General features: G+C 39.3%; 1 protein-coding gene and 1 long non-coding RNA gene across 3 annotated transcripts in view; one reads left to right on the forward strand and one right to left on the reverse strand.

The window, feature by feature from the left end:
• Positions 1 to 561, reverse strand: part of TWIST1 (twist family bHLH transcription factor 1) — a 2,637-nt gene extending 2,076 nt beyond the window's left edge. Inside the window, exon 1 of the mRNA XM_049643145.1 lies at positions 3 to 561. Coding sequence (XP_049499102.1) covers positions 3 to 112 — 110 coding nt within the window. The 5' untranslated portion in view covers positions 113 to 561. The remainder of the gene's footprint in view (positions 1 to 2) is intronic.
• Positions 562 to 3,797: 3,236 nt separating this feature from the next.
• Positions 3,798 to 20,718, forward strand: LOC125929982 (uncharacterized). 2 transcript variants are annotated; one of them, XR_007460024.1, is made up of 4 exons: positions 3,798 to 4,418; positions 5,809 to 6,133; positions 10,580 to 10,658; positions 11,136 to 20,718. It is a non-coding gene; the product is annotated as an uncharacterized LOC125929982 (long non-coding RNA). The 2 variants fall into 2 exon arrangements; XR_007460025.1 differs by having other exon boundaries at positions 3,810 to 4,418; positions 5,809 to 5,953.
• Positions 20,719 to 21,947: the final 1,229 nt, after the last annotated feature.

Here is a 21,947-nt window from a genome sequence, read left to right on the forward strand (position 1 = left end):
TGCGCCCCCCGCGCTTGCCGCTCGGCGGCTGCTGCCGGTCCGGCTCTTCCTCGCTGTTGCTCAGGCTGTCGTCGGCCGGCGAGACTGGCGAGCTGGACACGTCCTGCATCATCTCTCAGGTGGCAGCGTGCGGCCTCGCAGGCCCGGGGCAGAGGGGCGGCCCGGGAAAAGGAGGAGAGCGGGGCGCCTCAGCCCGCCAGCTTCCCCCGCGCGCGGCGCCGGCCGGGGCGGTGCGGCCCGCCGAGGAGGGAGCGGGAGGAGGGACGGGGTGGATCTCCGCGGGGAGGGCGCGCGGGGGAGGCGGGGAGGGAGGCGGGAGGGGGAGGGGACGGTGTGGATGGCCCCGAGGTCCAAAAAGAAGGCGCCCAACGGCCGCACGCACACCCTGCTCGGCCTCCTGGAAACGCTGCCGGTGCCGGCGAGCCCGCGAGGTGTCTGGGAGTTGGACGAAAGCTGCAGACTTGGAGGCTCTTATACCTCCGTGCAGGCGGAAAGTTTGGGGGCAGCAGTGTCATTGGCCTGACGTGGGGAGGAGGGACTTTTCGAAGTTTTATAGGAAAGTTTCCGCTTTCCAGCCCCCCCCCCCTCCTTTCCCCGTCCCCACCCCCCACTTGCTCAGGGTCTAACAATTCGTTCTCCCAAACCATTCAAAAACGACCTGGCTCCGGCGGCCGGCCCCTCTGCCCGCCTCCTTGCTGCCCTCCCTCTTCCCTCCCCGCCGCCCTCCGCAGGCGGGCGCGGGGCGATTTCCTTCCGCGCCGTTGCGCGCGGGCCGCGCCCCCGCACCCGAGCGCAGCCCCGGAAAGCGGCCGGAGGGGACCTCTCGGCCGCGGTGTCAGTCCCTCCCGGAGTGGCTGTGACAGCAGCGGCAGCAACAGCTTCTACGCAGTGCGTGATGTCTCAACTCTCCCCAGTACCCTCTAGGTCCGTGGGGCCGCCTTTGGGATTGCTGGGGTGGGGGCAATGGCAAAACTGGCAGCCGCGGAGCTCCCCCAATAGTCAGGTAGACGGGCCCCTAGAGCCCCAAAGGCCAAACCGCTGCGGCGGGCCCTGAAGTCGTGGGCGTTTCTGAAGACGTGGCTGCGACACGGGGTGTGTGGATCTGCGCCCCGGCCTGCTCTCACCCCTCCCTGAGAAGCATCTGGGCCTTCCTTTTCCCTCTACACTGACCCAGTCTAACGCTTCCTACCACTCAAAAGGCTACACCTCCGACGGTGCTGGAAAGAGACAGAAATTCATTCTTTCTCGGAAGTCAGTTTTGTTCTTGGAGAAGGCAGCGGGGCCAGAGAGGGACAGCGCAGCGTTTTCGCTGCGGCCCTGATCTCCTGAGCTGCCAGCCCAAGGTGGAGGACCCTGTGGCCATTTCATCCCTACCCTACTTCCCAATAAGGCCCCGCATTGTGACCTCTAAAGGTAGGCTCGTAAGAAAGTGAGATGAGGTCCCAAAGCCCCTGAACGCAACGCGGCTTGCCCAAGCCAGTTGTGAGAGGCACCTTCTCCACTCCTTGTTCCTAGGAGGTGGAGTGGGCAGTTATGCTTCGTGCTACCCAGACGTGGTCCAGTTACTTGGACGCTTTTATATTTTAAGCAATTCTGTCTAATACATTAACAACAAAGAGCCCCAAAGAGGGTGTTAATGCAGCTTCTGTCAGATCGGAGGCAACAAAAGTTGGTGGGCTGGAAGGAAAGCCTCATGGAAGAGAAACCCATCTTTGCAGTTCCAGACTTGTTTCTCTCTATTGGAACGAGTTGGGATAGAATAAGCTTTTTGTGTTCATCCGTTAGTTGCAAAGCAAAGCATTAGTCGATATTCAGGGGGTAGATTTGGGGGTGCTGAGCTTGTGTGCCCTGCACAGGCCAAGGTCCTCTCACGCTATCCCCAGACTGGACTGTCAGGGGAGAATTAACTTAGCGAAGGACCCCATTCTGGGCCTGATGGAGGGTCGTTGTCCCGGGTGTCAGGAGGAGGAGGAAGAGGAGGAGGGAGCCCAGGCAACACGAGGGCAGGCCATGTGGCTCTGCCCCGCTGAGGCTCACAGATTCAGTCCGGAAACCCTGGGGTCTGGAGCGCCTGGAGCTGGCTGAAGGGCTCAGACTTCTGGGGGAAGTGAGGGCAAGAGGCATCCCTCCCGTGGGGGTGAACAAGGCAGTGCTTTCATGGGAGGTGTGACTTGCAGGGTCTGTCTATCACCATTTTTACAAATATTCAGAAACAATGCCCACAGCATGCTGACTGGCCTGCTTGGAGAGCTCCCGCGGCATTTTAAAATGAGAGCCCGTCTGGAAAGTGGATTCTACTTGACCTCCACTTAATAGTGTGCAGGCAGGTATCCTTAAAGCAAAACTCATTATGATAAGTCACACCTTTTGTTTTCATCTTCTGCCTGTAGGATTTTATCTCTTGGAAGCAGAGAATAAGGCAGAAATTCTGCCCCACTCTACCCAGTGTTCTCTCTTATAAATCTGAATTGCAGATTATTCCGCAATTCTTATTTGAAGGTGGCTGCAGAAATCTTGAAAAGTTTCCACCTTTACCTTTCTTTTTAAAAGATCAATCTCAAATCTTAATTTTGTTTTTCTTTTCCCTTTGGTTGAAGTCTTAAAACTAAAGAGATTGAATAATTGGACTTTTTCCTTTGTGGCTATGGACAAGCAAGACAGGAAAGTGTGGGCAAAGTGTAAAGGGAAACCTTACCTGACCAAGGGGAATTGGGGTGGGGAATTGGGGTTGCGGGATGGAAATGAGGGCAGAGAAGCTGGAGGAGAAACGGAGTCCTCAGCAGCTAGCAGCCAGGGATCCTTAGCCAGCCAGACTTGCAGAGTCATCAATCTCTAAGACTAGTTCTTAAACAAATTAACCCAGCCCTGTTCTGAGCAACTAAACTTCTAGGGAATGAAGAGCTCCTGGCTGTTGGGCACCAGGGATCCCCGGGGGCTGAGGCTGCGCTCTGGATGCCAGAATGCTTACTGGAGGGCTGAAAATGAATGACCTAACTAGAACCATCTCGGCATGGAATCTTCCTGACAGAGTCATAATCAATGACTTTAGTTCTGAGAAGAAATTTCTCTTGAGCTCTTTGAAGAAATGGACGAAGAGAATGAGAGGGGTTTTCAGTGCCTACATGTTACTTTTTGAGCAGAAGGCTGTGGCTTGCCAAATGAATTACCTCTCAAAATGTCTGGGGCTCAATACTCCCTGCTTTGCAAACTGTAATATTTCCTGGTCCCACCCTGTTCATCTGCAGCTATATCCTACGTAACATTTTATCTAACAATTTTCTTGTCCACACTTGCTGGGGGAAAGCATCCCTAGTTCTAAAATCCTAATTTCAGGCTCTTAAAAAACGGTTTTAGAAATTTCCCCTTGGGGCTGAACTCAGCCTGACTTGAAGAACATTAGTGGAGAACTGCCTTCTTTGGGAATACTGGATTAATTGAAATTAAATCATTTTGTCTACTTCTAAAACAAATTCCCTGAAAAAAAAAAAAAGAACTGAAAACAAAAAAGTTTTTCTTTTGCACTTGGATAATTCAAAACGAGCTTTGTTTTCAAAACTGCAAACTTGGCATGTTAGCAGTCCTTCCTGAGGAATGTGTGCTGTGTTAAAAAGTGAAAAAAAAAAAAAAACTGTTAGAAGAAACAGAGTTAGGAATCTCCTACTGAGCAGATGCAGTAAGTATGTATCTATCTGTATTTTTACGGTCTGAATGTGTACCCACTGGCATTCTCTTAGCAACATTCATTTATAAATACTTTCAGAGAAGGAAAAGAAACATGCATATACTATAGAATTGTTAGCAAGGTGGTAAATTTGGGAGCTGGGATTGCACAAAAGGTGAGTGCTTGAGACTCTCTCTTCCTACTCTTTCTCCTTATTCTTTGGATGACCTACCACCTGGAGGCTGGCTTAGAGTTCTATGAAATAATTTCTCTGAATTGCATGAACGTGGCACAGGAGTGTTCACACAGAAGGGGGCGCAAATTGGAGAAGGATGCAGTTGAATGGACATCTTAGATTTCATCTTGTTTTGAACACTCCATGGGGGATTGCCTAGTTTGATAGTTAAGTAAGAGAATTTTTTCAAAGCGGAGTATGAAGTCTGTGTCAGCACAAGTGACTTGGATTGGTGACACAGGCAGCCTTCGTGTTTGAATACCTTACCCTAAAGAAGAGGTCATTCTCTTTCTCTTTTCATGGTAGTTTAATTCATGAATCTAACTGATTCTATATTTCTCTTTCCAAACTTCTTTAAGGATCAGGAACTAAAATTATCAAATGTGAAGCTTTCAGTCTGGAAGTAAAATGAAAAAGGATAAAGCATAAGAAATTGAGTTGCCAGGAGCACCTTAAACAAGCAAATCAAATTTCAAATAAATTAATCTTTACAATATCTGACATTGTGCATTCAAAATGAAGGTAAGATAAAGAAACAGCATATGCTGAACTTGTACATAAAGAGGAATCAGAGTGTGGAAAAGTATGGTGTCTTGAAGAGCCTCCTCCCCACCCAGCTTTTATTAGCTTGTTGGGTGTGCAGGCTAGAGAGACTGTGTCCTGTCTTTGCTGCCAGTTAATCTTGGTGACATACATACTCGCCTATTTCAGAGAGCTGCTGGAGTAACTGAAGAAATAATGTAAGAAATATGTACTTATTCATAGCGGCTTTTATCATGACCATAGTCTTCCTACTTAGTAAGCGTTTTTATCTTTTCTGTCTAATCATCAAGCAATTTAAATATAAATCTAATGGTTTATATTCTGTGTTTTTTCCAGAAAAAGTTCCTACTCTGATTACTCCTAACTTTCATCTCTCTACACTTCAAGGGATTTCCTTTTTTCACAGATGACTTTTCCTGAAGCCTTAAATCCTATTTCCATTGTTTTGATTGATTCTTCCTGCACAAAACATGTTGTTTTTGCCAGTGACCACAAGAGGACACAATTTCCTAGAGAACTTTGTTTAAAAAGACACTTGTAGAAGGCTTACAAAATAGCAAAAAATATTGCACAGTGAATGTCATTTTGGGGATGCCTATTTCATTTATGTCACTTTTCTTAAGTAACTTTGATGTAAACTAAAAAAATTAAAACTTAAAAAATAAAAATCATTTTAAAAATAAATGAAAAAACCATATATACACATAAGTTGGCATTCAAACCTGGGATGTCTTGGAAGATTTTATCTTTTCTCTTTATTGTAGAAAATAAAAGAAAAACATGAATGAAAATGTACTAAAATGCTACCATTTTAAGGGAAAACATTTATTTTGCATTAGTAGAGGTTTGTACAAAACTGTGAGTGATCTGGAATTTTACTTGCTCAATTTTAGAGCCATGTTTGGCAATGAAAAACAATCTTTTTTTAAAAATATGTTACTATTCCAGAATACCTTTGAAAGTTTGAATTTTTAGTTTCAGCATTTGGGTTGTCTTTATGTGAACAAATGCATGGAAATTATGTTTTATGATTTGCCAGTTCTATTTTAACACATGTCATAAGAACTAAATTATTTTTCAAAGATATGGAAAAATAGGATATTAAGATACAGATTCCCAACACTTCCCCCAAATTATGATACACACTCTTTAATTTAAGATCACTGTCCTCTTTCCTATTACTTTTTCTCAAAAAAGATTTCAGAGCATCTGATTACTTTGTAAATTAAATTAAAATGAATTATGTCTTGATATTTTTTTAGATGAATTTTATAGTTCTGGTAGAATGCTGGTGACAGTCAAACTGGGGAATCGCTGCTTCATTTGGAACTCAATGCTTTTTTTGTTTTGCATATGTGTCTTCTTGCAGATACATTCCTAATCACACTCTCTGAGACCCTGCTGGAGGAACTGAGCTGTGGACCAGAGATGCTGGAAAGAGAAGAAGAGAAAAGGACAAGAAGGAAAAACCAGAGCAAAAATGAGAACAAGACAGAGAAGAATGTGAAGAGAGTGTAAGAGGGTGCTGGGACAACTGGTGGGAGACCGAAAGAGAAAAAAGAATAAGGCTTAATATGGAGGAGTCAGTGACAAGAGAAAAGGCTTACATCTGAAAAGAAAGAAAGAAATGCATTTAGTGGGAAATAGAAAAGCACCTGGATTATTTGCCTCAGTTTCTGCTCACAGAGATTGTTGTAAGTAGCTACCTGTCCCTTGGTGTAGGCATTTGATTTTAAAAATCCCTGTCATTCTCGCTGAAGTGCTAACAAAAAGTAAGGAACTTTGTGGAGGGCTGGGAAACTTTTAATGAGGGTAATGTTCCTTGAATAGATATGGTCTATCTGGAATTAGAGTAAAGGTATTACATGTTGTCGTTCTTGCCTCTCAAGATGGTAGAGGGGAAGACGTCTGGGGGGACACTTGATGCCATTACTGTGTGAAAAATGCTTTGAATTATGATAGGATTTTAGAAATCCTGGCTCATTGTTTTCTATTTGACCTCCACAATGGAGATCAAACTTGGTGTTTTTTGCCTGTGGTTAGCCAGCATCAATGCCTGTGTCTTCCCCACCTCAGATACCTCAGGAAAGACATAGTTGTAGTGATACATTTTATTCTCACTCACTCCTACTCAAGACCTTGAGAGATCGTGAGGTTCTGGTTCTGCCTAATGGTGCATTCAGGAGACCTGAATTCTGGTTTCAACTGGCACTAATTAGTTATAACACGTCTATTGATTCTTTCATAATTTAACAAAAATGTGTCCACCTCTAATTATGTTAGGTACTTGGAGTAAGAATATTTAGCCCCTGACATCAAGGATGTCACAGTCTAATGAGAAATAAAATCTGAAAACAGTTTTGTGGCATGGAGAGCTAACTACTGTGATGGATATTTCAAAGAGTGCCAAGGACCCTGGACCTGGTCTGAGGTGACAGGATGCCTTGGTGCATGGGGAGATTACCTCACTGCAATGATAGCCTCTAAATATATTTCCAGGAAGCTTGTCCCAGCCAGAGACACACACAGAAAGGCCCACAGACCAAGTGAAGATGTACATATCAACCTGGTTTATTAAGTTGATTAGAAACATACAGTAAGAAAGGGAATTACAGTAGGTTAATATACTAGAATAGGTTGCAAACAGGCAGGAAGGGCCATGCTACCCAAATCCTGGAGTACACAGGTTCACGGTGACTCTGCCCTCCAGCAGCTTTCCTTGCTGATGGTGTAGTTAAGAGGTCCAAAGTGAGGGTTAGCAATGATGTAGGGTTCTTGGAGCTAAATTAACTTGCTCTGTTAGAGAAGGTAAATACTCTTGTCCACAGCTGGGCTTGATATTAGCCTCTGAGCAGCTGTGGGTTTTATCTTTCAGTCTTGGCCAGAGGACAAGTGGGCCAAGTTGAATGTCACCAACAGGGAGCTGAAGACCTCATGAATATGGGATTCCCTGAGAGTCCATGACTATCTGATGCTTACATAGCCTTTCTGTCCATTCCTACTTACTTTAGTGATGTCTAAGATGTCTTATAGGTTACTTACTTCCATTCTTAATGTTGTCTATTTTCTTTGTTTCTCTTATTCTCTTCAGCAGAACGGAATATTCATAAATCTAACAGGAAGCATACATTGCAGTCTTCCTAAAGTACCCTTTATCTCAGCTTTAGTCTTCAAGGATGTTTGGGGTGAACCAGATGAGGAGTAGAAAGGGGAGGAGGAAGGAAAGACACTGGGAGTGGCATGGATAAAGGCAGGGAGGCAGGAGCGTGTATGACCTGCTCGGGGTGCTGTAAGGAATCTTGCATGGCTGGAGATGGAATGGGTGTGGGAACAGCTAGAAATGATACAAAGTTTAGATCACTAACTGTGTGACATGCTAGAGAATTTGGGTTTAGCTCTAAATGGAGTTGGGGAAACTGAAGAATGTTAAACAGGGAAAAGACACAATCAGATTTATATTTTAGACATACGAGCCTGTGGACGGTGCAGGGGATGGGTTAGACAGTTATGTGATTATATTTAGGAAGTTCTTGTGTCAGCCCACAATATATGTCCTATAAATGCATCAGTTTACTTATGAGAACTTATACCATTGCAGTAGTTATGGGGTATGTGGACAGTATAATATAAAGCTGAGGGAAAATGGATTCAGGGAAATTTGGAGGTATCAGTTTCCTCATCTGTAAAATGAAGTAGTTGGATAGATAATATGAAAAAGTTAAAAAAATGTGTAAACTTGAAAGATTTTAGAAATTATCTAGCCTCTTAGTTTTATGGATGAAAAAGTTTTCTCTATGACTGCTTCTAACTCTATGATTTGGCAATATCTAGAACCTGAAAGCATTTTCCTAAGTAATGAGAATGAATTTCCTTCTAGTTCTGGAAACTGCTTGTGGCCAACTGTGGTCCTAAACTTTTATGCCAAAAATGAGTAAAATAGGTAGTGAAGTGGTTTGAAGGGGCTTTCTCCAAAACCACTTAATACTTCCCATAGCCATGCTTGAAATCTATCACTGACAACTCATTAAGTTGGAGCCTGCCGTTGTCTTCTCCAGGCTCGTCTTTTAGATGGTAAAGTCCCCAAGGTGAGGTAACACATTAGCTCATTGACACCTTTGAGTGAATTTGATTGCATGACATTTTTCTCAGGAAAGGAGGGGCCTAGGCTAGCCGAAGGATACTGGGACAAATTGAAGAGCCCTGACTGAAAGTCAAGGAAAGTTGTGAAGAAAGAAATGGTTGTAGTACTAGTACCTTTGCACTTTTTCTAGGTGGGTGTTGGACTAACATCCTGGCCTGTCTGAGCCTTCCATGCCTTCAGTGTGACTGATGTCATCCAGTTCTGTCTTTTGGATTCAATTCTAGGCAGAACACAATGAGCTAGTGAGGAAACCGGAACCCACTGCCCCTGTCTCATCATCTCGATTTCTGCCAAGGTCTTAGAACCTTGAAAAGTGGCTATCAAATAGAGCATACTCTTCTGTCTCACTATCAGATGTGTGTTAAGAACAAACAATCACAATCTCTTTGCTTTAATCATAACTGACCTATTTAGATGTACTTATTATATTCATGGGTAGAGCTGTTTCTAGGGAGCATGAAGTACATACAATGACTGAGAAAAACAGAAATAGCCATTGGTGGTCATAAAGCAACTTTAACAGCAATTTTAATTTCACAGCCAAGTTTTTGGGCTGGGGATAAATAATTGTTAAAAATACTCTAAAGAGGAAGACACAGATGTTAAATTTGAAGAATATCGGCAGGCTTGAAATGTCTGAAGAACCAATACTGCAAGTAAGTTATATTTCTTCTTTAACAGAGTTATTCTCCAAAATAGACTACAGTCTGATGCAATTATTCGGAAAAATCAACTCCACTTCTAGGCTTATGTAACATTTATTCACTATTGTGTTCATTATATTGATTCTTACATGAAAAACTGGGCACCCTGATATTTTATAGAGGTTCATCAAAACACTTTAAAGTACTTTGTTTAGTATGCATTTTAAATGGGAGAGAGAGAATTTCATGGCAAACTTTGGTTAAGACAGAAAGACTATTGGTTTTTATTTGTGAATCTATCAGCAATGAAAGCTGCAATCACAAGGCGCTGTGGCTTTTGCCATTTACTTGAGGTAATAGGTATGGCAGAAGATCACATTATTGGAGAACAGAATAGGATAGAACAGAATGAAAAATAATGAAAGCAGATTAAAAATAACAATCTGCATAATTTCCCTAGTTAAATTAAATAAGATGATAATTTTCATTTAATTTATTATAAAATTCTTAAAACATTACAATTGCAGAACTGGAGAAACTGCTTATATTTTCAAAAAAAAAAAAAAAAAAAAGCACTTCAGTAAAGTCATACACTGCTAGAGCAAGAAGACGATTTAGAAGTCCAGAGTGATTCTTCCTTTCTGGCAACATAGAATGGCCATAGAGAACAGTGTAGTACCTGACAACCCAGATCCTGGAGCCAGTCAACCTAGGTTCAAATATGACTCAACTTCTCACTACCTGTGTGTAATCTTATATAGGTTACTTGCCCCTCCATGCTTCCTGGGAAAAAGAGGGAATAAAGTGCATCATTAGTTGTCATGATGAAATAGAGTCATAAGTGCTTAAAATGGTGCCTGGCACTTGATATGTGTTTGATATTATTACTTTAAATGAGGACTGAGTTATGCAGTACCTTGTAGACTGAGATGTAGCATTTGTATTCAATTCCAAGTATAAAGGAAGGGCTTAAAGGGTAAATGAGGAAATTAATTGATGATTGAGTTCTGTTTGAAGAGCATCAGTTCCTATATCCTTATTTCAGTCCCTGAGGACTCAAAGTTTAGGATGAGGACACTAATTGGAGGAGGTTCAATAATTTATCCATGCACTAGCTACCAAAAAATGGTAACAGGAGGCATATGACCTCCATTTTCCATAGTAGGCGGTATCTTGTCTGAGCTAAAGACTCTCATATTCAACTGTCCACTTGATACTACAATGCAGGTTTCTCACAGACATCTTGAACTTACTGTTAGTCGTAATTTGTTCCTCCCACAATTTCAGTAAGTTGTTTGTCTAATTGCTTAGCCTAAAAACCTAGAAGCCATCATTAATGTGTCTCTTTCCCTTAGCCCACCCTTTCCTGCATCCAGGTGATCACAAGGAGTGCAGTTTCCCACCAAGACACACAGACTGAGTATTCACCCAATGGTAAGAAGTACTATTTAGTGTTTGTTGAACTCCAACAGAGATGGCATTTCCAGGGTCCACACCATTGAGACTCCCTGTAGCATAACTTAGTGTTAAGTGGCTTATATTGGAGTCTGTTTCATTTGTGTTAGTATTTTATTCCCAGCAAGGCTACTTGCTGTAGGAAACCAGACTTTTCTCATATTCCACATGGGCTCCATAGTGTGCACAATGGGTACTCCATAAATACCCATTTATTGATTATTTTTCTCTTTAGAAATGTACAAAAAGTGCAAGTACAATCACAAGTTAAATATACCTTAATTTACCTCAGTCTTATCTTAAACTTACATTTTAGCCAGTGTACTCAAACAACAATAAGATAGAGTAATATCTATTCCTTAAAAGTCAGAGATTAAAAACACTTTCTTTAAAAATACTAATTTGAAAGGGTGCCTGTGTTGCTCAGTCAGTTAAACATCTGACTCTTGATTTCAGCTCACGTCATGATCTCACAGTTCCTGGGATCAAGCCCTTGCATTGGGCTTTGTGCTGATAGCCCGATTCTCTCTCCCTCTCTCTCTGTCCCTCCCCTGCTTGTGTTCTCTCTTTCTCTCTCTCAAACTAAACAAATAAACTTAAAAAAATAATTTGGAGACTGTTTCCTTCCACAGATATTCAATCAAATATTACCACTAACTGGATTCTTAAATTATTCAATAAACATATCTAGTATTGTTATAGCTATATATGCCATACACACACACACACACACACACACACATACATATACATATATAGGATATGTACATATATATATATTTAGCAGTTTTTTCCTATATATATGTATGTATAGGATATATACATATACATATACACATATAGGATATGTACATATATGTATATATATGTATATATACATATATATACACGCATATATATACATACACACACACACACACACACACACACACACACATATATATATATTTAGCAGGTTTTTTTCTGTATAGCAGCACCAGCACAAATATTGATGAGGAGGGAAAAGACTACAATAAAGCAAAAAGTATCTGTAAATTCTCTGTTTTATTTTCTTTGCAAAGAAGAAGCTAAAGCAGTTGACCCTGACCTGGAAGACAAGGAAGACTTTTCAGCCTAATTGTTTCAAAGAGCTGGAGGTTTGTGTAATAAAATAGTTGGAAGAAAATACTAAGGGAATGTCCAATCTAAGGCTGTAGCAATTCAAATGGGAAGGATGGTCAGTCCTTTGACTGCTGAAATGTCTATCCTGTTCCTTTTCTGATTCCTCGGAATGATCCAACCATTTAAGTGGTCCATTCAGTCATATGAAGATCTCACTCCACCACAAGTGTCAGAACTCAAGAGTATTCACTTGATGATATTCCTGTGTAGAAGAAGAAATGGTATCGACCCAGAATTGTGCCAAGGTCTCTGGCATGTATGGGCTTTTCTTCAAGGGAACAGAGACTAGTTAGCAGGCCACTGCAGTAATGTAGATGAGAGGTGTTTATGACCTAAACTAGATGTTAACCGTGGAGTTGGAGTTGGAAAGAAGTGAGTAGATTCTAGATATATTTTGAAGGTAGAACTAATAGGATTCACTAAAGATAAGATATGAGGTGTGTGGAGGAGGCATCAAGAATGACTTTAGGGCTTTTTATTTGAGAAAAAGTGAGGCGGGGCGGGGGGGGCATTGGCAACCCCTGAGATGGAGAAGGCTGTGGTGGAACACATTTCAGGGGGGAGAGTTCATTTCAAACATGTTGAGTTTGAGATGTCGGTTAGAAATCCAAGTGGAATTGCTGGGTGGCAGTTGGACTTGTGAGTCTGGAGTTGGTGAGAGAGGTCTGGACTGAAGGTAAAACTTGGAATATATCAGCATAGCCATGGCCTTTGGAGCTATTTAACTGGAGGTGATCACTATGGGAGTATATGTGAGGAAGAGTTGAGTGAAAAACAAAAAGATGGTTATCACTCTATAGAGAAAACAATCAGAGAAGGGATATAGGGATTAATGAGGAGAGTACAATTTTAAGTAGGGTGATATTTGTGAAATTAGAGATAATTCATTTTTCCAAGAAGAAACTAGGACAAATTGAGAAGCAATAATCATTAATAAAAGACATAATTCTCCAGAGTAGGAAAAAAAAAAAAAACTAACACAGTTCATAAAATGGAATGGCACACTGTATTCCAAGCAAAGTGAGTGAAAACAGATCCATACCCATTAATATTGTCAGAAAAATATTGAATGTTGAAGATAAGCCATCCTATAGGCATCCAGATAGAGAACATAGGTTATTTATTTAAAAAAAAAAAAGAAAATCTGGCTACTTAGGTCTTTTCCAAAAGAACACAGGCCAAAAGGATATTATAGTCCACGAAGTTCATATAACCAACCAAAGTCACATTTACACGTGTGAACAAGTGTGGAAGACTCAGAAAATACCATTTTATCCTCTTAACAACAACAAAAGGTCAAGTTTACTCTTAGCTTACTGAGAATGACACAAGAATGAGATGAGCAATGATACAAGGAAATACAGCAACCAAAGTCTAATCAGTTGTTATAAAAACAAGAAGAGTAAGTGTGAAACTAAACAAAATCTTTTTTTAAAAAAAAATTTTAATGTTTTATTTATATTTGAGACAGAGAGAGGCAGAGCATGGGCAGGGGAGGGGCAGAGAGAGAGGGAGACATAGAATCCGAAGCAGGCTCCAAGCTCTGAGCTGTCAACACAGAACTCGACACGGGGCTTGAACTCACAAACTGTGAGATCGTGACCTAAGCTGAAGTCGGATGCCCAATCAACTGAGCCACCCAGGCGCCCCTCTAAACAAAAACTTATTAAAAAAAATTTATTTTGATATTCATTTATTTTAGAGGTAGACAGAGCACAAGCAGGGGAAGGGCAGAGAGAGAGGGAGACACACTCTGAAGCAGGCCAGGCTCTGAGCTGTCAGCACAGAGACTGACGTCGGCCTCGAACCCACCACCCATGAATCATGACTTGAGCTGAAGTAGGGGACTTAACTGACTGAGACACCCAGGCACCCCTAAGCAAAAAATTCTTGAAGGAGAACATCTTATAAAAATATTCATGTATTAATAAATAACACTTCCAGAGGAAGATTTAAGGTAGATAACATGAATAGAAAAAAGCCAGAAGGAAGACATACATTAAACATAAGGAAGATACATGAATAAAAAAAAAAAGAAACTGTATAAAGTAAAACTCAAGTTAGCAGAAGAATGTCCTATGTATTTTTTGAGGACTTGCAGCTTATATTTCAGATGCCAGGGATTCTAGTAAACTGGTTGTCTTTCTTGTTCTATATATTTTTTAATTATCAGAAACTTGGCTCTAAGAAGTCTAGTATACAACATGAATAGGTATCACAAACAATTTGTAACATCTATAGGGTCTGTGAAGGAAATACGCACACACACACACACACACACACACACACACACACACGGAATCCAGAAGTCCGACTATTTCCGATACTGTGACTTGCCTGAAAGAATTTTTTTAACTTAATTGGGAAAGGAAGCCTTAAGGTTAATAAAAGACAGTATTCATGACAATATATATAAAATATCCAATAAATTTCACAGGCTGTTCCTTTTTTAAAAATAATGTTATTTAATATAGGTTTGTGATATGGTGGCAAAAATGATTTACTAATTTGCTAATTTCTTTCTGATTATGGGGTCTAATCCTGTCACAGAATTTTTAAAAATGTGCTTTAAGTTTATTTATTTATTTTTAGAGACAAAGAGCATGAGCAGGGGAGAGGCAGAGAGAGAGGGAGAAAGAGAGGGAGAGAGAGAGAAAATACCAAACAGGTTCTGATTGCCAGTGCAGCGCCCAATGCAGGGCTTGAACTCAAGAGCATTGAGATCGTGACCTGAGCCAAAACCAAGAGTCGGACTTTTAACCGACTAAGCCACCCAGGAGCGCCTAATTCTAACAGAGATATTTGAGTATCTTGAATAATATACTTCTGGCTATCTTCAGTAAATGTTGTCTTTCTTAGCAGAGATATTGAAAGTTATTGAGAGGTGATTTTGAGATTATGCTCCCTGAAATTTGATAGTAAAATGCATTAGTCTAGGTTGGGAAAACCCTTGAGTCCAGCAGTATCTGAAATGGAAGACATGCTGAATTTGAATGCTCTGTTGCCCCTATTTGGAGGCAAGGGTATAACAATTAACAGTTACCATCTTCTATAGTTGGGTACTTTTAGCCCAAATGTGCATTGTCAAAGAGAAAGTCACAACAAAAGACAGATAAACTAAAAGTCTGCTAAATTTCTTATAATATAAAAATTTGAATTTAGATACATTTTAATTGTTTTTTGAAAAATTTTATTGCATTCAAATTTATATTGTTTATACTGTCATAGAATGACACTAGCTTTCAGCTGTGTATTATACAGCATAGAAGCTGATTTTCCTCTTTCACATTTCATGCTTTCTTTCATTTTGTAGAGCTAGACTGTTTTTTCCCTTCTGAGACATCACAATGGTACCTTGTGAGGTGATGTCAGGGTATGAGGAGCTGAGGTGTGTTACATACTGGGGTAGGGAAAAGGCATAGTGTGTAGTTCTCCCTCTCTTATATCAGCTTGTTCAGAAGAATTGCAATGTAGTCCTTGCGTATTTGTACTCTGGCCTTAGGCTTAAAAACCTATGTAGTGTGAGATCATTCTGCCCCTTAACGGTCCACAATATTAATGAGACCCTGTTATATGTCAGGCACTGTCCTAGGTACCTGGGAGGAAGAGACACATTAAGTAAGATATGGCACTATAATAAAGAGATAAAAAAATATAGTGGATTAAACAACAGAGTTTATTTATCTTATGAGAAATTTGGATAGATGTTACAGTCTTGGCTCGCTGGCTGAACCATGGTGGAGATTTAATGTCTTATTCTTTTGTCCTCAAAATAGGACTTCCATTTCATGGACCAAATGGCCACCCCAAACTCATTTCAATTTTGCATTCTAGCCATTGGGAAGGGAGAAAAGCCAAGGGAAGACATGTCCCTCTTTTAGGGGCCCTATCTAGAAATTACATGTGGCTAGTGCTCATATCCCATTACTAGATTCTAGTCACATAGCCACGACTATCTACAAGGGAGGCTGTGAAAGGTAGTCATTAGCTGGATAGCCATGTGAAGCATAACCTTTACAGGCTATATTGTTAAAGGAAGAAAGAGAGAATGGATATTGTTAGGTAACTAGCAGGCTATTTACCAAGTAGTGAACAAAATGATCATGAACTTTGGCTTCAAGTTGGCTTTTAGCTTAGAATTACTCCTTTAGACCTAGTCATAGTGTGCATGCTGGGTATATAGCCCTTTCACTCCACCTGCCAACACTCCTCCTCCCAGAAGCCTCAACCTAAGGGCATTTAGGTATAGGTTACTATGGAACTTACAATATATTAACTACCTTTCTTCTATTATATCCCAACAACTACTGTTTCTACATATTCCATCCAGTGTCTACACAAGCTGGTTAAGTGTATGTCTCTCATTCTACTATGATCTCATTTTAGACAAGATACCTTAACTGAATGAAAAAAAATTATGTTGAGAACAAAGCCAAGTACAAGTAAATATCCAATAAATAATTTGATAGATTTTTGTTAAATTGGTAGTGAAAGTTAGCACAGGAACTGGGTACTGAACGGAGCAAGAAAACTCAATTCGATCCAGCCCAATTTAAATGTAAACTGAGCCTACATTATTGCTACTTTTCACTCTCTCCTCACTATGACATTTATGTGCTTGTTTAGTTTAGGGCTACACAGAAGAATGACCATGAACATTGACTTAGGAAAGGGGAGTCAGGAAATTGTTCACCTTCTTGATCATTTTGTCAACTTCTTTCTCCCAAGGGAGATATTTATGTAGCCCACTAACTTCACTAGACTGAATAAAATATATCTTGGTGTTTTATTTCTCTATAATTTCTGTAGAAAACATTTGCATACATGTTCACAGAAGGAGAGAATCTAGAAAAGAAACTTAATTTTCTATGCTACTATATAAAATTTAGTCAGTGAATCCAACAGAATGATGGCATGGACAAGAGAAAAAAAAACTGTGGGGAGAAAGAGAAGAGAAGGGAAGCAAGAGAGATCTATAATGATTTTGTTTAATTTTTTCTTTGTCATACATAGCCACTTACCTTTGTGGCAATGAGGGATGAATAACTAGAACTGTAATACAGAGTAATACATTGAGAGCCAATTACTAATGATATAGGAACTCTAAAAAGCAACACAACTAACTTGTAGCAAATCAGCCAGAGTTTGAAGGAAAAGCAGATTTATAAAATAGTATCGTCTAAAGAACATCCACAAAATCAGAGACATAATAATGGCCTTAAACTTTAAACTGATGAAGAAAGTATTATAAATTGTATCTTCTGACATGGAAATTCTCCCAATGGTTGGAATTTTATTTCAACAGAACCTCTGTTTCTGAATTAAATGTCATAAATCTGAGAATTGTATTCACTTTTGCCACTTGATCCGTTCGGTAGTAAATTTGTGGTCAGCCTCCATGAAGTTTCCAGCCACCCTCAAATTCATAGTTCAGGTTAGTCTGAGTAGTACCCTTTCCTTTTAAAAGATTCTTCTTTGGGACTTGTCCACACTGTCCTATTGCAGCTAGGACTCAGCATTTCTGACCTTGGTAATGCTCTTGACATTGTTTTGGGTTTCTTGGCTATTACATCATAAGTTGGCAAATTATATTTTATACCAGAATTGTAGAGATACAAACCAGCCTTAATTTCAACCCAGAAGTCGGGTTTTTCTTTTGTGGAGATGATGAAATAAGTACCTTTATGAGCAAATTTTCTCTGTTTTAAGGTTAAAATCTCACACTTAAGAAGATCCTCTCAATTTAATTTTAGTTTTGCTGGGGAGCAAGAAAATGAAGTGAACAAAAAGAGAAAAACCTGAAAGTAACTCTGTCCAGTAGGACAAGTGTAGTGATACCTAGTTTGACTAGTGGGACAGACCTGCCAAAACACGGGATAGATGTATCTCATGCTTATATATTATGCTTATATCTATGCTTATATCTAATGCACTTCCCTTTTTGCTGTTCCAAACATCATAAAGATGATAAATATATATAGGATACTTTAGCTGATGGTATACCTTATGGTTAATTATGAATCAGTTTGTAATGAAATGAATCGTGTGAAGGAAATATCAAGGATTATGTGATCTCGAGGTGGTAGCCCTTTTGTGATAGGATCAGGCAGTTGGAAGCTATACCTTTATGTGACATACACCCACGGATGTATTTCTGAAGCATTTAAGAAAACAGCCCAGGTTAGATGGAAGAAGCTATTTCTATCACACTCTATGAACACAAAACAATAATAACATAGAAAATGAGTGTAAAGGAATAAAATACAAATTGCATGGAATAGAAATTATCCCACTAGCAACAAATACGCCATTTGAAAGATGGTATAAATTGAAACCATTAGGAACTGATAGTAATTCTTAATTCTTCAGTCTATGCTGTAACCAGCTGGACACACAATGAATGCTGGGTCACCTTTGCAAGGAGTATATGCTATTCTTCAGCTAATTGACAGAGGCATAGAGCTATATAATGGCAACGTTTGTCACCATTACCTCCAGAGAAGGAGACAACTGGGTCAAAATCTGGCTCCACCGCTGTCTAAGCTTGGACAGGATATTTCATTTAATTTGAACTTAATTTTTTTATTTGTAAAGCATATATTAATATTCATCATAGTATTTTGTAAGGATTGGATGGCATAGTATATGTAGCCAGCCAGTGCATAGTAGTTGTTCAATAAATTAATTGCTGCCCCTACTGGCTTGTGGTTCCTCACTCAGTACTGTCTGCAGTGGGGTGGGGGAGCACTAAGTCAGGTGAGGAGTCTACAGGAGTGCCTGTGAAAACTGAGGCCAAACACTAGCTAAACAAATAAAATGGGATTTATCGTTCATTATTTTTCAATTTGCCCTTTGTGTTTCTTTTGAGTAGTGGTGAAGATCATGGAGTTGGGGAAGAGTAAGTAAACACTGTTGTTTTGGTGATCTTTTCTCCTTAGCGTTCACCCAAATTTTCATAGTCTTGATGACTGATTAGGTTTTGACAATTAACTGTGAACAAAGAAGAATTGTAAATATGGTGTAACATGCATGAACCAACGAACGGTGTTTTATTTTGTTCGAATTAGCTCTCTAGGGGCTAATATGACCATATTCTAGGTATTAATTTAGCTTATGTGGCTCCCACTGAAACTGTTTTGGTTTCTATGGAGACTTTTGCTCTGGTTTACTGGTATATAACTATTTCCTCACCTTTTCATTTCCTGAAATAGCACCAAGTACAGTATCTAAATTTTGACTAATATAAATCAAAGCACATGCTTTCCTTTCAGTAAAGTCCTCTATTTCAACATGTGTGCAGGATTTTCCTTTTTAATGCATTAGACATCTGTTATTTCTAATGGGGATAAAATGTCACATGTTAAAAACAATAAAAGTTATTAAAAGCAGTGCAAGTTTGAAATATTTTGAAATTACTTGTTAGAAATGTACTTTTTTTCTTTTAGTGTATGGCAGTTTTCAAACGTGAATACGAAAAGTCCATGAAAATGAATATGCATATGAATACGTAAAGTTTTGGGGATCACACTCACTTGGTTCTAATATTAATCCTTTTAAAAAATGAAGTAAACATCAAATGTCAATACAATATGAGCCTTCACACACACATGCACACACACTCATATATGCGTTGTAATTCCCATGGGGCTAAATAGGAAGCAAAATTTGGTACTAATTGTTTAAAAACCAGGAATATCATTAGAAATAAGTATAGTTTACTGTAGTTATTTTCATTAGGAGTGCGTTTGTGTGTATGTGTGTGAATTGCGGGTGAACTCAGCTGTTTTTGAGAAGGCTCACAACACTGTTAAAATTTCCATTTGCATTTTCCATTTCAGTGTCAATAAAATTGAAGTGCATATTTGTGAAGTACTTTTCCTTTTAGTTGTTAACTCTGTGTATTTAAAGGTAAATTTAATCCCTATCTTTCTAATTAATTTCAACTTCTCTTGCATGTTGAGGGTCAATGTCAGAATACTTGTTTTATTGAATACAGATTTATAATAGAAAAGCCCTCTTTTCCCAAAACCCAATGATTGCATTTATATAAAACAAAACAATAACTGGGAAGCGATTCAAGGCTGTTAGAGATCAGGTTACTGGATATCCTTGTAGGGAGAGAAGAGTAGTAAGTGGAGGGAAGCATAAGAGGGGCCTCTCATATGCTGATAACGTTATGCTCTGTGGTATCCAAAGAAAAATATTACAGAATATCATGTCTAAGTATGTTAAATATCTAGTTTTAAATGTTTTAGTGCTAAGAAGGCAATAATTCTCACTTAAGTAACACCGTCCTGACATACAACTAGCAGAACTCACAAATTTTACTGTGTGGCTATTTTTAACATAAAATGATTTCATTATTTTTATTTTTTTGTTTTGATGACATTTAATAGTTCTCTTAAGAACTTTCAATCCTGTAATACAGTATTGTTAACTATAGTTGTCATGCTGTATATTAGACCCTCAGAACTTATAACTGGAAGTTTGTACCCTTTGACCAACATCTCCCCATTTCCTCTGCTCTGCAACTCCTGGCAGTCACCATTCTACTCTATTTCTATGATTTTGGCATTTTTAGATTCCACATATAAGTAAGGACATACAGTATTTGTCTTTCTATGACTTATTTCACTTAGCATCATGTCCTCAAAATCCATCACTTTGTTGCAAGACAGAATTTCCTTCTTTTTTGTGACTGAATAGTATTTCATTGTATGAATATCCCACAGTTTCTTTATCCACTCATTTGTCAGTGGACACTAGGTTGTTTCCATGTCTTGGTTATTGTGAATAATGCTGCAGTGAACACGAAGGGTGCAGATATCTCTTCCAGATAGTGGTTTCATTTCCTTCAGATAGATACCCAGAAGTGGGATTGCTGGGTCATATCATAGTTTTATTTTAATTTTTTGAGGGCCCTCCAAGCTGTTATCCACAGTTGCTGTACTAATTTAGATTCTCACCAACAGTGCACAAGGGTTTCCCTTTCTCCACATCCTTACCAATGATCATTATCTCTTATCTTTTTGATAATTGCCATTCTGATGGGATGTGAGGTGCTATCTCATTGTGGTTTTGGTTTACAACTTGATGATTCATGATGTTGAGCACCTTTTTATGTACCTGTTGGTCATTTGCAGATTTTCTTTGGAAAAATGTGCATTCATGTCCTTTGCCCATTTTTAATTGGATTATTTGTGTTTTTGCTGTTGAGTTGTGTATATTGTGTATTTGTATATTTTGGATATTAACGGCTTGTCAGATAGATGGTTTGCAAATATTTTCTCTTATTCCATAGGTTGTCTTTTAATTTTATGATGGTTTCTTTTGCTGTGCAAAGCTTTTTTGTTTGATGTAGTCCCACTTGTTTTAAAATAACGTTAGACTACAAAAGATTGCTAGAAAACTGGAAAAAATACAAGCAAGTACAAAAATGACCAGTTTTCCTATAGCATATATAAAATGAACATTTATATATATAAAGATATGCATGCATGCACACATATATTTACACACCTTTCCATATGAATAATTTTTCACGTATCATTTATTGGATTCATCTTCCCATAGCACAGTCTCTTTTGTACATCACCCATAACAGTTTAAAACAAGGACTTATATTAAAGGTATCTAGGTTATTTTCTCAATTTTGATGTTATAAACAATACCCAGATACATCTTTTGTAATCTACTCTTTGTACATAGTATTGATTATTTCCTTAGGCACCAGTGAAATTTCCATGAGCAAGCTGTAAGAATCCACAGAATGTCCCTAATGTTATAAAATCTGGCTTAGATCTTCCCAACTAGAGCCAAAGTTCAGAGAGCATTCTTGAATCCTTTATAATGCCTTTCTTGATATGGTAAATTACCTGAACTTCAGATAGTTGAATCTCTCCAAGAGGAAGTAGCTCTGCTCCCAGGGAAAATTCTGTTTTTCTCATTGAGTAAATGACCCTCATCTAATCAGTGAGTGTTCTGTAGGTTTCCTGAATGGCAATTCCAGACACTTTCTTTTCTACAATTTACTGGCTGCTGGTCTTAGTAATTATATGCAGGTCTGATATACTAATGTGGAGCTAATGTTCAGTTGATAATTGGAGT

This window comes from Panthera uncia, chromosome A2 (genome assembly GCF_023721935.1).
Source record: "Panthera uncia isolate 11264 chromosome A2, Puncia_PCG_1.0, whole genome shotgun sequence".
In the NCBI taxonomy this organism is placed as follows: Eukaryota; Metazoa; Chordata; class Mammalia; order Carnivora; family Felidae; genus Panthera; species Panthera uncia.